The following is a 14,427-nucleotide window of genomic DNA, read 5'->3' as shown; positions in this document are numbered from 1 at the left end:
GGAGAGCCTTGCAGAAATGGTGGGCCCTTTCCTTCAGTGACCATCTCACTTTGGGCCTGGGAAGTCAAATGGATGAAGTGTCATTCCCATTTTAGGGACGGAGCCACGGAGGTCCAGAAAAGCACTTGCTCCACAAGCAACTAAGTCTTAGAGTCAGGAATAAAACTGTGGGAAACCTCAGGAGCCTGCAGAGGGGTGAGGAAGGCTCAGAAAGGGGACAGACAGGGACAGGCCTAAGGGTCAGAGTCTGTGTGAAGCAGGCCCAGCAGATGGGTATACACCTCGAGATGCATACATGGGGAGTGTGGGACTGGTTACATCTGTTCTGTGGTCCACACAGTGTCTGATCCACTGTAGGTAGCCCATAAACCTGCAAGAGCAGACTCTCCATTCAAATTCGTTGACTTGATCAAGATCCTGTGCCTGCTGAGTGGGGCTGGTTATGGCCAGCCTTGGTGTCCATTTCCTCTCATCTTTCACAATTAGGCTCAGTACATGACATTTATAAGTTACAATTTATCGCAGGGGGCAGTCTCATGTGTGATGTGTGACCAGGCCAGCTCATGCATCAGCTCAGCGTCTCGGGGTCCTCAGCTCTGGTTCTGACCCAGGTGGCCCTGAGTCCCTGGGTCCTGCCTTACCTTCCTTGGCCTTCTGGGAGCACCAACACTTCTGCTTTTAGAAGATGGGCGCTGTGGAAGTGAAGAGCAGGCCTACTGGCTGGAAGTGGCAGGCTTTGGGCAATCTACTAACCACCAACCCTGTACTTTGTAAAGTGTGGATAATCAAAGAACTTATCTCAGAGGCCGTCCATGCCTGCATGCATGGTCCTGAAGGGGTGAGCTCTTCTCCAAGCTCCCTGCTGAGAGTCTAAGACAAACCCTCTAGGCCCCCTCACCAGGTGGAACAGATGGATGGGGTGGGTGCCAGCAAGCCACCGGCTTTCCGAAGCATGCTCGATCACACGTCTGGGCATTAAACAGAGCCCATGAGAAGCCCTGGGGTCGGCGTTGCCAGCCGGCTGTGGGCCGTCTCTATCAGCCTTTTGGAACATGCTGGAGTCGTCTAGACAAGTATCTACCCCCTAAAGTTGTGCAGGCCCCGGATCCCACTTTTGACTGCCAGCTGGTGCTAGGTACCAGGACACTGGGTAGCAAGGCGCCTGGGCAGTAAGGAGAAAAGCAGCTAAGGCTCTCCAGGCCGCGGGCCTGAGCAGCCATTGGAATCACGCGAAACCAATCCGAAGGTGTGTGCAATTGTCCGGGCCATTCAGGTGACTTGGCCCCGGGAGGGGTGGTGGGATGGAGACTCTGCGGGCATGGCATCGAGGGAGGAGACGGCTCGAACCCCAGGTTTCTGCCCGCGGCTGATGGAGGCGCCGTCCTCCAGGCTCAGGGTCCACCGAAGGGGCAGGGTGGGGCCCGGCACCGCGTGCGCGCACCCCTCGGCTGCGGAATGGTTTCCGCCGGGAACCACGCCCAGCGCACCGGAATTGGGAGCGGAAGTGCAGCGCGTTCAGCGACGATTGTCTTAGCCCGCGAATTCCGAACCGGCTGAGGGCGGCGGAGACGCGGTGGCGGTGCCTTGGCTGAACTGGGGTAGATTCCTGGGGACCCCCGGCGGCGGAAGGCTGTCCGCGGAGAAAAGTGAGTCGTGAGTCGCAGAAACTCCGGAACTGGCCCTTTGACCCGCGCGCTCCTCCCGAAGCTGCAGCTCCCGGCAGGCCCCGCGCCGCCCCGGGCCCGCGCGCCGGTCTCTCTGCCGCGGTGCGTTCTGGGGCCGGTGGTTTTCCTGTGCGCATGGGCGGGGCCCCGCGCGCGGCGGAGCGGGTCTCCCGGCGGGGGTGTCTCCCAGAGTGGCAGGGGTCCGGGCGGGGCGGGGGTCTCCGGGCGGGGCGGGCCTCCGGGCGGGGCGGAGGGGGTCCGGGCGGGGCGGGGGTCTCCCGGCGGGGCGGGGGTCTCCGGGCGGGGCGGGCCTCCGGGCGGGGCGGGGGTCTCCCGGCGGGGGTGTCTCCCAGAGTGGCAGGGGTCCGGGCGGGGTGGGGGTCTCCCGGCGGGGCGGGCCTCCGGGCGGGGCGGAGGGGGTCCCGGCGGGGCGGGGTGGAGGGGTCCGGGCGGGGCGGGGGTCCCCGCGACGCCGTTCTCGTCGTGACCGGGCCTCGCAGGCGGGGCCGCAGTCAGTGTGGTGAACTGTCCGCCGGCCCCGGGGCGCAGGCCGGGGATCTGGCGTCTCGGGCTCTGGCGCAGGTAAGCGAACTGCTGCTGTGCGCGGCTCGGGCTCTTGTTATTCTGGGAGCCCAGCCGCTTCTCCCCGGGCAGGATGGGGCCGCTTGGGGCCGCTTGGGGCCGGAGAGCAAGGCAGGGCCCACGTGTAGGTTCTTCCTCTCCCCCAGCTCCTCGCCGTAGGTCTCACAGACTTGCCTTCGGACCTTGGACCCGAGACGGACTGCCGGCTTGGTGAAGTGGCCTGGTGTGCCCGGAGAGCTGGCTGCAAACAGTCTCGTCGTCCCCGTCTCTGTGCTGTAGGGCTTCCCGTGGAGAACACTGGCATGTCCCAGCGCCGCGGGCTGGCATCACTTACCTGCAGTGGCTGAGATCCCGAGATGTTCCGAGGGGGTTTTGTCTCCCACACTCACACAGCCTGCGTCTCGGCCAACCTCTGTGCCCTCCTGAGAACAGGCCAGCATGCCCAAGATAGCTCTGAATGGTGTGACAGTGGATTTCCCTTTCCAGCCGTACAGATGCCAGGAGGAGTACATGGGCAAGGTCCTGGAGTGTCTGCAGAAGGTACAGCTGCAGACGGGGGCATTTGTGTCCTGGGAGTGGGTCAGCGTGGGCAGAGCTTCCGCAGAGTCCTAATGTAATGCACTTCGACCTTCCATTCACTCCTGCTGAGCCCTACTGGGCAACAGGCCTCCTTTTGAACACAGGACTCAGTCATAAACGGGGCCAGTGTTCTAGGAGAGACAGTAGACAAGTAGAAAAAGACAGTTCTTGCTGTGAAGGAGAGTCGTTAGGTCATAGGCTTGGGAGCACCTTGAGGGCCTCCCTGAGGAGGTGGCGTTTGAGCTGAGGCCAAGTGTGGAGGAGCAGTCAGCCATTTGAGGATCTGGAAGAAGTATTTCCACGTGGAGGGTTAGTCAGTGCTTAATCATTCTGGAAGGTCTTTAAGTCTCAGGGGTGTGCAGAAAGGCAGAAGGGCGCAGGTAGCTTTCTGCTGACTTTCTTAGCCTGTTCTTTTGTACCCTGCTCAAGCTCCCAGCTCCTGAGCGCTGATTCTGCAGCTGGGCTCCTGGCTGCTGTTGTGGGCACAGACTAGACTCCTCCAGGGAGGAGCCTAGCACCCATTCCTGGGAGCTGGGAGCACAGTTTTGCCGATTTGCTTATGTGTTTCCCCAGGTTTGCTGCTCAGGCTCCCATCTGAGATGTATGTAGCTCATCAGGTTTTTCTCAGTATAAAACATCTACATCCAAAGTTAATAGAGAACAAAGTTCTGTTTGGAGGTGTGGCGCCTACTTAGTCATCTTATTATTTATATTCGGCTGAAAAATACTGCTGAGTTCTGAGGGATGCTCTGCAAATTGTTTGCTAATGAGGGCTGAATTAACACATAGCTTCTGGTTTGAGAGTGGAAGCACTGGCAGATTACCCACTGTTCCTCAGGCCTTTGCCGCCTGTGGGGGGGCTCTGCCTGAACAGAGCTGTCCCCTGGCCGGTGGACTGTGTGCTCTGCAGTGCCCTTCTGCTTCCACATGACCTTGTTCCTGATCCCACTCAGAAAGTAAACGGCATCCTGGAGAGCCCCACCGGCACGGGAAAGACGTTGTGCCTCCTGTGCACCACACTGGCCTGGCGGGAGCACCTCCGCGACGCCATCTCTGCCCGCAAGATTGCCGAGAGGGCCCGAGGGGAGCTTTTCCCCGATCGCACCTTGTCGTCCTGGGGACTTGCGACTTCAGATGGAGACACCACAGGTGAGGCTCCTTTCCTCCCCTCTGGGGTCTCCACAGAGAGGTAGTGAAGGGATAGAGTGGGCTGGTGAGGCTCAGCACACCAGAACATCGTGGAGCTGTGACCTGTTCTGCTTCCTTGTGCCTGGGCAGCTTGCTACACGGACATCCCGAAGATCATTTATGCCTCCAGGACCCACTCACAGCTCACTCAGGTCATCAGTGAGCTTCGGAACACCTCCTATCGGTAGGTCAGGCGCTGCTCAGCCCTGCCTCTGAGTTAAGGGGGTTTGGCATTGGCAATGTGGTTGATGGTAGTGTTCTGCCCAGACCCCACCCTGGATCCCAGAGACCCACAGTGTCTGCTCCAGTGTGCAGGACTGTGGTGAGGCCAGGCTGTTTCTGCTGCCCGCTGCTTCTCAGAAAGCAGCTCCCACTTGATGTGCCAACCTCGGCTTAGCACCCTGAGCTCCTGGAAGGCGATGTAGGGGGCATGGAGTTAGTGGGGTCTTCTCCCATCTGCCTGTTTCCCCTGCCTTGTCTCCTTGTTCACGCTGGGCCATGCAGTAGAGAAAGTGCCTCCCAAGCCCAGGGCCCATTCTGGTCATGGCCACTCCCTCTGGCTACCTGGGTGCACATGTGAGCCATGTCTCTCCCGGTGCTCCCCATGGGCTCCACACAGCCCATGCTTATGCTGCTGGATGGTACTGGGGCTATTGCTCTTTGGTTCTTGGGCCCCATGTTTCTCTCTTCTGCCAGGCCTAGGGTATGTGTGCTGGGCTCCCGGGAACAGCTGTGTATCCACCCCGAGGTGAAGAAGCAGGAAAGTAACCACATGCAGGTGGGTTTCTGGGGCATGTGCCCCATCTTCTGTGGTTCTTTCAGAGCCCTTGCCTCTGCCCCCAGGGGACGGCCCAGTGAAGAGCTGGTAGGGGCAGGGCTGGAACAGGACTCAGTCTCCCCATGCTGGGCAGCGCCATCGGCAGCGTGTCCACTGGCTGGCTCAGCACTCTGCCTTTTCGTGACCGTTGTGCAAGCTGGGGCTGCTTCTTTTTCTCCCAGATTCATTTGTGCCGAAAGAAGGTAGCAAGTCGTTCCTGTCATTTCTACAACAATGTAGAAGGTAAGAGAGGATCCGTGGAAGCCACTCCTGCCAGTTGGTCAGCATACAGCCAGGTGGGCTTGGAGCATGTGCTGCCTCTTAGGCCTCGTGGCCTGCTGGCTCTCCCCTTTGGGGCTCCAGAGTGGCCCCATCGGTTCAGCTAGGTGAGGTGGTGAGGTGAGGTGGTGCTGGGCACCGTCTCCTGACTGTGGACCTGTACTGGACTGTGTGCAGAAAGGCTCATATGTCAGGCAGGAAAGGCTGCCCTCTCAGAAGAACCCAGGCTGGCCTCGCCACTGTCTGGGAGCTTGGATTTCAGGGATTCACCGTTCCCTGAGAGGAGGGGCTTCCTCGGCGTAAACTATTTGTGCAAACAACGTGGTTGATGCCAAGCAGCTCCTTCCCGCTGGGAGTCTGGAATTTGGGCGCTCGCCAGCCAGGGGTGCTTACATGACTGGCCCCCAGCAGAAGCCCTGGGCGCCGGGCCTCTGGCGAGCTTCCCGGGAGATAGCATTTCTCACATGGCCTCAGCTCGTTCTGGGGCAATTAGCCCGGGGAGGGGGTTCTGGAAGCCGTGCCTGGTCTCCCAGACTCCTCCACAGGCTTTTCCTTTTACTGATTTTGCTGTGTGTCCTCGGGCTGCGATAGGGCACAGCGTGGGTGTGGCTCTCCCTGAGTCCGGGGAGTCCACCAGCCTTTGGTGCTGTGGGGAGGACGACCTCTCCCAGAGGTGGCCAAAGTGACCAGCCCAGGGTCATGACAACAGCTGGCCCTGGTGTGGCTTGATGTGTGTGACCATAGGTGCCCATGGCCGTTGATTCTTGCTGCTTACTTTCCTTAGGCCCAGAGTGGAGGGCTGGCCCTGGTGCCCTTGCCTCCAGATCTGTCAGGTCTTTGCTTTTCCACTGTGCGGCTGCCCCTCACATCTGTCAAGGACTCCTGGAGCCAGAAGCAATGGCAGGGGCGCTTCTCTGGGCTGTGGTCTCTAGTTTCCTATCGCAGCTAGGGCTCTGTGGCTTGGGGGAGTTGCGCTTCAGTGGGGTTGGGGTTCCCTCTTTCTTGCCTCAGGGTTGGGATGCAGATCTTGGCACAGGAGTGACAGAGGCCCTGGGGCACTCACAGGACACTAGTGCTGGGGTTTGGGATGCCCGGCATGCCAGGGCAGTGCTTGCTCTCAGAGGCTTGAGCTGGGGCTCCCTCACCTCCCAGTAATAGGCCTCCCTGTGCCCCGTCCCTGGAGCTCACGCCTCACCACCTTCTTGTTGGCTGTGTGGTTTGGTCTGGTGGCACCGAGAACCCTCAGAACAGCAGTAAAGGGTACATGGGAAGCATCAGGCACCAGCCTGGCCCGCAGTGGCCCTGCACAAGGGCAGCTGCCAGCCCTGTGGCCTGGTGTTGGCTCTTGCCCCGGCCCGGAGACTGTGGACTGACTTGCTCTGCTTGCTCTGTGTTAGGCCCGTGGGTCTTGGGGTGGCTCTGAGGCATTTTTCGCCCTTTGCTTTGGCCGCCTGCTCACAGCCATCCCACCTCAGTCGTGCTTTCGTGTGGGCCTTGGGGTCACGCCTGTGATGCTCAATGGAGTCGTCTCTGCCCCATTGCGGCCGCCTCTCTCCACATTCCTGGCAAAGGGGTGGGTTGCAGGAGTCCTGTTCACCCCATACCAGAGCTTTTGAGCAACACCTGGTGGGAACTGCTGTAGCCACTTTTCCATAGCAGTTTGTGGCTCAGTTCTCTACGTTCCAGCCCTTACCTGCACTGCTGTTCACTGCACCGTCCCCACACTGGGACTGTCCTCACCTGCACTGCCTTCACCTGTAGCATCTCTTACCTTACCTGGTGGGTGATGGGCCAGGGAGGAGTGGGAGTTGAGGGGCACTTTCAGCTCATAGTAGGGGTGATGCTGGAGCAGGTGTGTGCTGGCCCCCTGTGCTGCAGACCCCCCCAACTGTCCCAGGGCCCGTGTGGCAAAGTGAGGGTGCTGTTGCGGCTGTCCAGCTGGCTCCAGGCTTCATCGGTCTTCCCCTGGTCCCCCGCCTGCTGGGGGACCTGCTTTGCTCTGGCTCTTGCTGCGTGTCCTGTCAGAGGTCCGCTGCACATCTTTGCTGTGTCTTAGCCTCCTCTGCCCCCGTGCCATGGGATGTGAGGGGGCCTCGGCAGCAGCTGCCTAGCCCTTGGGGAGAGTGAGCAGAGACCCCAGAAGGGGTCCAAGAGGAGGAGAGGCATGTGTGGGAGGAAGGAGAAAGGGACAGAGCTAGAGTTCTGCCTGGCCTCTGTGTGCTAACTAGCTGCAGCATCTCCATGCTGGGGTCCTCACCCCCCTCCAGCCTCCACTGCCCCTTCCTGTTGCCCCCTCCCCTCCAGGAAGGTTGTTGAGCTCCAGGCTGCCTGCCCACTGTGGATCGGCTGCACTATTGCTATGGTACTGCTGAGCACACAGTTTTTCTCTCCTTGCTGTCCCTTTGGGCATTTTGGGTTCAGTCACGGCCAAGGTGTGTTGGCTCTGCGGTGAAGGACTGGGCCTGGGACCTGCCACAGTGGGGCCGGAGCCAAGAGCCCGTTTCCACAGGAGGCTGCCCTGGGGCTCTGGGGTGTGTGTTTGAGGAGAGTCCTGGTCCTGCCAGCCTGGGTGTGGGCTCCTGAGTGGCTGGGTTAAAGCAGCTCCTCAGGGGGTTCCTGGGGCCCCAACAGGGCCTGTGCCCCTTCTTGAGCACCTTTCTGCCCTGGGCCACCTGGGCAGCTAGCAGGGAGTGGTGCCTCTCGGGGGCTGCCATCGTGAGGCAGGGGCCCTGGGCCTGTCCGGTGTCGGGTGGGTTCTGCCTCAGGGCCCCCCACCTCTCCCGTGTGCCCTGCCTCAGATCTGTGTTTCTGCACCATTGACGTCTGGGGGGAAGTGAAGAGAAAAAGCCACTTGCTGCCAGGCTGAAGCCTAATTGTAGGACAGATGCTTCCAGGGCACGGCCTTGAGGGTGCCTGGGATGGTAGAGAGAGGCTGAGGAGCTGCGCACCCCCCTCCAGTCCTGTTAATGCTCAGTCTCAGGCCAGCAGCCACCTCCTGAGGTGTAGAGCAGGGTTCCCTGTGGATTAGTTCAGGTTTGGCGTCCTTCCAAGGTCACAGACTCAGAGGGCAGGAATTCTGTCTGGTGAGTCCCCAGGTGGTTGGGTGCCCTAGTCCTGCCTGGAGGAAGAGTCACGGCCTGGGCATCCCTCTGGGGTCTGTGGGGACTCTTCGGGCCTGAGGACATGTCTTTACTCTTGCCCGTGTCCCCAGAGAAGAGCCTGCAGCGGGAGCTGGCTACCCCGATCCTGGACATCGAGGACCTGGTCAGAAGTGGGAGTAAGCACAGGTGAGACCCTGCAGCCCGGCAGCAGCCGGCCATGTCCTTCTGGGACAGGTTCTGCCACGGGGAAGCCGGGCACCCCACTTCCTTTGCTTTGCTACCTTGACTAATCACAAAACTGACGGCTGTTTGGTGTGAAAACAGAAATGGTTTTGAATACGGGGGAAGCAGGGAAGCCCCTGCCTGCCAAGGTGACCACTCTGCCAGCGGGCAGCCCTGGCCTCCTGACGGACGTGCTCTGGCTCCCAGCAGCCAGTGGGCATAGTGCTGACCTTCTCCCGTCGGCTGGTTTCCACGGAACACGCTTTTCTGGCCTTTGTGTCGACCTCTCACGGTTTCAGGGCTTTGGGCCAAGACAGGGCTGAGCATTTTCTTTCTGATTGTCTTGTTCCTCTACCCAGGAATAGGATTGGGGTTTTTTGTTTATATAGATTTTTAAATAGGTGATCTACTCCCATGGTTGAAAACTAGTGGCATGAACCGTAATGCCGTGAGCCCTCCCGTGGTCCCCAGGCCCCAGCTCCCGTCCGAGCCCCCATGCAGCGCAAGGCTCCTTCCTCTTGCTTTGCCCGTCAGAGGGCCTGGCGTCCAGCCTGGCCACAGGGCCTCAGCCAGCGGGAGCCCCGCTGAGGGCCTGGACCTCCCTCCTGGCTCCGACGTGTGCCTCCCTCCTCTCCGCAGACTGTGCCCATACTACCTTTCTCGGAACCTGAAGCAGCAGGCTGACATCATCTTCATGCCTTACAACTACTTGTTGGACGCCAAGGTGAGGTCTCAGCCCATGGAGCTGAGGATTCCTGATATCAAGGGGCATCCCTGGGTTTGTAAGGGGCTGTCAGAGCCTTTGTCGGTTCAGTTCCTGAGATTAGAGCCTCAGAGCAGCACGCATGGTGTGAGGACTCGGCCTCCCTCACTGGTCTGGGCACAGTTGTGGCCAGCGTGGGGCCGTGGGTCTGTCGTTCTGAGCTCTCTGGGAGCGGGTGGGCTGGTGGAGTGAGGAGACCCCATGGCTGCGTCCAGGGCCAGGCCCTGGCCTTTGTCTGGCAGCTCAGCTTCTCTCTTCTCAGTTGGGCACTGTGAGGCAGCCCCAAGAGTGTGCTCCTGCCCTCCCTTACAGTCGTCTCTTGGGATGCATGTGTACACCCCACATGTGCAGCAAATTGCCCTTCATGTCACAGTAACACAGTGGACGACCCGCTGTCCGGGTCATTCGTCTGTTCAGCACTACTGTGGGGTGGGCAGTTAGGAGCAAGCGCGTGCGTGGGTAGTGTTCAGAGGCCGTGAGGGGAAAGGAGTGCGGAGGGTGGAGTCGGTGCCATGGGGCAGGGAAGTCTCTGAGGAGCAGCAGCCTTCAGGGCCATGGGGCCTCAGGGCCACGGGGCCACGGAGCAAGCGAGTGGCTAGAGCAGGTGAGGGTGGTTCTGAGGCGGGCAGACTCCAGCGCAGAGTGGGGGTTTGTGGAGTGGTTGTACGTGATCTGTCAACCCGGCTGCCCGGGCCTGGGCCCCCCCCCAGGACGGGCATGTTGCCCCTGCTAAGGCGATTCTAAAACTGACCTGGAAATGCAAAAGGTGGAAGGGGGCGAGGCAGCTCTGGTGGACGACAGAGTGGGAGGGCTCCAGGACTGGCTGCAGAGCGCAGACCGAGCTGCTGGCCGGGGTCGCACGGGGGTGCGGCCAAGACCCACCCACGTGTGTGGCAGTTGGTTTTCAACAAACATGCCTAGGTATTTCAGTGGGAAAAGGAAAGGTTTGGGGCTTTTTTCTCTAAAAATGGGTGCTGGAATCGTTGGATATTTATTTGGAAGAGAACGAATCTCAGCCGTTGCGTCACGCGGCGTAACCCGGAATGTAAAAGCTGGGGACAAAGCTCCTCCAGGACGGAGCAGGGAGGGCAGGCCGAGCTTTCTTAGCTCAGACACACCACGCACCAGCCACAGAGAAAAACCAGTACATCGGAGTTCACCATGATGTCAAGCCTTGACTCTTAAAAAGAGTGGAAAATGAAGAAAATGACCGCAAGTCACAAAGGGAGGGAGTTTTCGTGGTACGTTTGTCTTTCAAAGGCCTGTGCCCGAGTGTCTTTGTGCGGCGTCTTTGTGACTCGACCAGCAATCCCAGAGAAAGGTAGCTGGGGCGGCCAGGTCAGCCTGTGCGTGGAGAATGTGCAGCACCGCTAGTCTGGAGAAGATGTGGGTTAAAGCCACAGGGGGTGACCCTGCGTTCCCACCAGCGTGTCCAGAAGTAAAGGATTCCGGTGACCAGTGTCCGCTGAGGATGCGGCTCAGCCTCTGCTGGTGGTGTGTGGGCCTGTGCGCCGCTCTGGAAGCACGCCTGAGGGAAGGAGCTGGGTCCAGAGCCTTGCCGGCTGTGGCCAACACCAGGGAACAGCCCCGTCCATCCGCGGGCGGCTGTCCCTGGAACAGCGCCACAAGCCATGAAGAGCGCTGAGCTGCAGCCACACGCCAGTGACACGCGTGGGTCTTGGAACACACTGCCCACTGGTGGGACAGACGAGCCCTGCTGCCCAACTCAAGTTTCCAGGACAGCCTAGAAAAGGCAAATCTGATCCCTGCTCGCTAGGAGCAGGGCAGAGGTCACGGGTGGGGGGAGGGGAGCAGGTCTTGTCTCCTTTTCTGGGTGCTGGCAACACAGAGCTCACATCTGTCAAGACCCAACTGCACATTAAAATGGGCACTTGTATTATGAAAATTGAATCTCAAATGCAGTTGAAGCAAAGAAATACTAGAAATACCCCTCCCCAAGTAAACACGAGGCCAAGCCCTGCTTTGGGCCTCCTGCATCCCATGGCTGTGTGGCGTGCATGGTGTGGGGTCGCACACCTGCTCCCTCGTGCTGTGTGAGTGTCACCAGAAGGGGCACCTGACGTCCAGCTTGGTGGTGGGTGCGTAGAACCAGGTGGCCATGGCGTGGGGGGGGCTGCGCTTCCCCTGCCTGCCTCTTGGCTCCAGCCCTGCATCCTTACCCTCTTGCTGCAGAGTCGCCGGGCACACGGCATTGACCTGAAGGGGACAGTTGTGATTTTCGACGAAGCTCACAATGTGGTGAGTGTCCAGGTGGCCTTTCCGCCACACCTCCCCTCCCCTGCATCCCTGCAGACCTTTCTGTCCAAGCCCTGGGTAGGCTACACTGGCCGGCCCTGTTCCCTGTTTCCACCCAAAAGGTGGAAGCACAGCCCCCCTCGGTCTCGTTCTCTTTGTCCCTTGGTGGCTGCCTGACCTGATGCTTGCCCCCTGCTGACCACAGCCAGCCCCTCCCTATCACCTGTGCCCTGCCCCACCATTGCTGTGGCCTCTGCTCAGGGCGCTGTGTTTCCAGGAATAGCTGGCCTGGAGCAGGGCAGGGCAGGAAGGCCACTTGGGTGCTCTGGAGCCTAGTGCCCTGGGTCAGCAGCAGCCGCCCTCGCGTTCCCACTTGGTTCCAGGCACTTGTTGCCATGGGGGACGATAGGTCCAGTGGGCCAGATCGGACTTTTGAGAAAAGCCAGAAATCTATGAAAAGTTTATTTTTATAGTAATCTCTATACCAAACTTGGGGCTCGAACTCCCAACCCTGAGATCAAGAGTCGCATGCTTTTCTGACTGAGCTGGCTGGGCACCTCCAGAAATCTATATTCTAATGGGAAATTTTCCAGTTATGAAATTCCAAACGTTGGTGTGGTTGTTTGGCTGTCTTTGACCAGTTTGTGACCTGGCCTTAGAGGCCATGGGATGGGGCTTCATGTACCCCTGCACCCCACCCCCACCTCGGCTTCCTGGATCCCCGAGTCCCTGCCCCTGTTTGGCTGTAGCCTGGTGTGCTTGGGCTCCCAGGAGAAGATGTGCGAGGAGACGGCGTCCTTTGACCTGACTCCGCATGACTTGGCTTCTGGACTGGACGTCATCGACCAGGTTCTGGAGGAGCAGACCAAGGCGGCACAGCAGGACGGGCTCCGCTTGGAGTTCAGTGCGGACTCCTCCAACTCAGGTGAGCTTACAGGTGGGAAAGGAGAGACAGGCTGCAAGGTGTTCTCGGGGGTCCTGGAGGGCTGCGTCTTCCCAGGGCCCCTCTTTCAGGTCATTATTTGGGGATAATATGAACCCCTTGAAGAGTTTTCTTGGGGCTTCACAGACCAGGAAGTAGGTACCAGCCAACCGTTCAGTGTTTTCTAAAGATCTTTCCATACTTTTTCAGCCGGTATAGACTTTACTGTATAAAAATGAAAACCAGGGGCAACTGGGTGGCTCAGTCGGTTAAGCAGCTGCCTTCACGTCAGGCCATGATCCCAGGGTGCTGGGATTGAGCCCCACGTCGGGCTCCCTGCTCAGTGTGGAGTGGCCCCTGCATTGTTGGGGATTCCAACTTTGATCATTCCGTTACGTGACGACTGCCAGATTTTTCTGCTGTGAAGTTACTATTCTTTCGTTTGTTAATTCCTAAGCAGTCTGTGGCATCCGTGAATGATTCGTCCCTGAGTTCATGATTGCTATAATGTTTGCAAAGTGATGAGTCTTACCTCTTGATGCCTCTCATTTCTGAACTGGTCGGGAGCGGGCTTGCTCATCTGCACAGACGGGAGAGAACGGCCTGCTTGTGCAGGGTCGCGGCTCCTGCACGCACTCCCCCTCTGTCCAGCGCCGCGCGTCTCGCTCTCGCTCACTGCCCAACCTCATCAGGGTTTCCGTCCTTCTGTGCTGGTGAGAATACCGGCTCCTACGTTCCTCAGGGTTTCCCGTCCTGGTTTGGCCCTGGAAGACTCAGGCAGCTGTTTGAGGGCAGCTCACCCACCTGTGCTGCAGGAAGCCTGCCTCCCAGAGCTGAGGAGTGCTGGTGCCCTTCCTGTCGTTCGTCTGAGCGCTGGTCAGAAGACTGTGCTGGGGAGTCCTTGGTTGCCCCCCTTCCTCCCCCTTGCCCCCCACTGTGGCTTCATTGTCATTTTAGGGTCATTTCTTCTTCCATGTTTCTTCTCGTTGATTTTATTACTTAGGTTGTTCTCGGGTATTTGAAACATGACCGTGGTTCTGGAAGTCAAGATACTCGAGAGAAGCATCTTGGTAGTTTCTGGTTTATTTTTGCTTGTCTTTACTCCCCCCCCCCCCCCCGGAAGGAGCGGACACAGGCTTATTTCGTTCATTCTTCTTGGTGCACACGGGGCCGTGCTGTTCCTCGTAGACACGCCTTTGCCCTGCTGGGTTCATTCCTAGTGCGCCCTGCAAAGGCCTCCCTGCACAGAAACCTCTCTTCCCCTCGGCTGTCTGCCTCCCTCCGGTGGACGTCCTGTGTCCGTTTGCACAGCACTTGGGTCGTCTCCAGCATTCTGTAATTACAAACAGAGCTCTACGAGTGATCCGGGGTGGATGCACCCCAGGGTCAGTTCCAGGAATCAGGGCTGCTGGTCGGCAGGGAAGCATGCTGCTGTGTTCTTGAACCTCGGGCCCCGCATGGCGGGGGCATAGCCTTACCAACAGAGTGCGACCTTAGGCTTTTCATCGTGTGCCAGTCTCATAGACGGAAACGCCTCTCGGTGTGGTTTTGATTTGCTTTTCTCTCAGAAGTGGAATGAAACATTTTTTTTGGTTGTTTAAGGAAGGAGTATTTTGTTTTGGAAATGGCTGTCCTAATGGGTGTGAAGTGGCTGATACCCTTCGTTTTCACGTGATGTCCATGTTCTGCCCCAGGAAACCCCAGGGCACTAGCCACTGCTCCTCAGCCTGCTCTGGGCTGAGTTTCTCACACTTTCCCTGTTCTTGATAACCTTCACAGTTCAGAGGAGGGTCGGTAAGGCCTTTTGTGGGATATGCCTTAATTGGAAGGTGTCTGCCTTTCCCACGGGTTTCCTGGGGCTCTGGGATTTGGGAACAAGAGCACACGTACAGCGCTTTCTCCACAGACCCTGCCACGTGTCCAGCTGCCGACCCTGTGGCAGGACCGTTGGTGTTGCCTGGAGCCCGGGCGAGCCGTCTGTGTCGGGGTTCTTCACGGCATCCTGTTTGCCCCCTGCCCCACCCGACCCCGCTTGGAAGGGGCTCGCTCACCAC

At 59.0% G+C, this 14,427-nt stretch overlaps 1 protein-coding gene across 10 annotated transcripts in view; it reads left to right on the top strand.

Moving 5' to 3' along the window:
- Positions 1-1,520: 1,520 nt before the first annotated feature.
- RTEL1 (regulator of telomere elongation helicase 1) overlaps positions 1,521-14,427 on the top strand; it is a 38,734-nt gene continuing 25,827 nt past the window's right edge. For 9 of the 10 annotated variants that reach the window (XM_073888354.1, XM_073888359.1, XM_073888357.1 and 6 more), the window contains exons 1-10: positions 2,109-2,246; positions 2,526-2,786; positions 3,779-3,974; positions 4,104-4,197; positions 4,710-4,791; positions 5,013-5,073; positions 8,321-8,396; positions 9,072-9,156; positions 11,389-11,454; positions 12,223-12,376. In XM_073888354.1, coding sequence (XP_073744455.1) covers positions 2,685-2,786; positions 3,779-3,974; positions 4,104-4,197; positions 4,710-4,791; positions 5,013-5,073; positions 8,321-8,396; positions 9,072-9,156; positions 11,389-11,454; positions 12,223-12,376 — 916 coding nt within the window. In that variant the 5' untranslated portion in view covers positions 2,109-2,246; positions 2,526-2,684. Of the gene's footprint in view, positions 1,647-2,108; positions 2,247-2,525; positions 2,787-3,778; positions 3,975-4,103; positions 4,198-4,709; positions 4,792-5,012; positions 5,074-8,320; positions 8,397-9,071; positions 9,157-11,388; positions 11,455-12,222; positions 12,377-14,427 lie in introns of those variants that run through there. The other variant, XM_073888352.1, reaches the window with a different exon arrangement.

The sequence above is a fragment of the Callorhinus ursinus genome, unplaced genomic scaffold (genome assembly GCF_003265705.2).
Source record: "Callorhinus ursinus isolate GAN/ISIS: 27379988/994484 unplaced genomic scaffold, GSC_fseal_2.0 scaffold89, whole genome shotgun sequence".
NCBI lineage: Eukaryota > Metazoa > Chordata > Mammalia > Carnivora > Otariidae > Callorhinus > Callorhinus ursinus.
The sequence above is the reverse complement of the archived record's forward strand: the minus strand, read 5'-3'. Positions and strand labels throughout refer to the sequence as shown.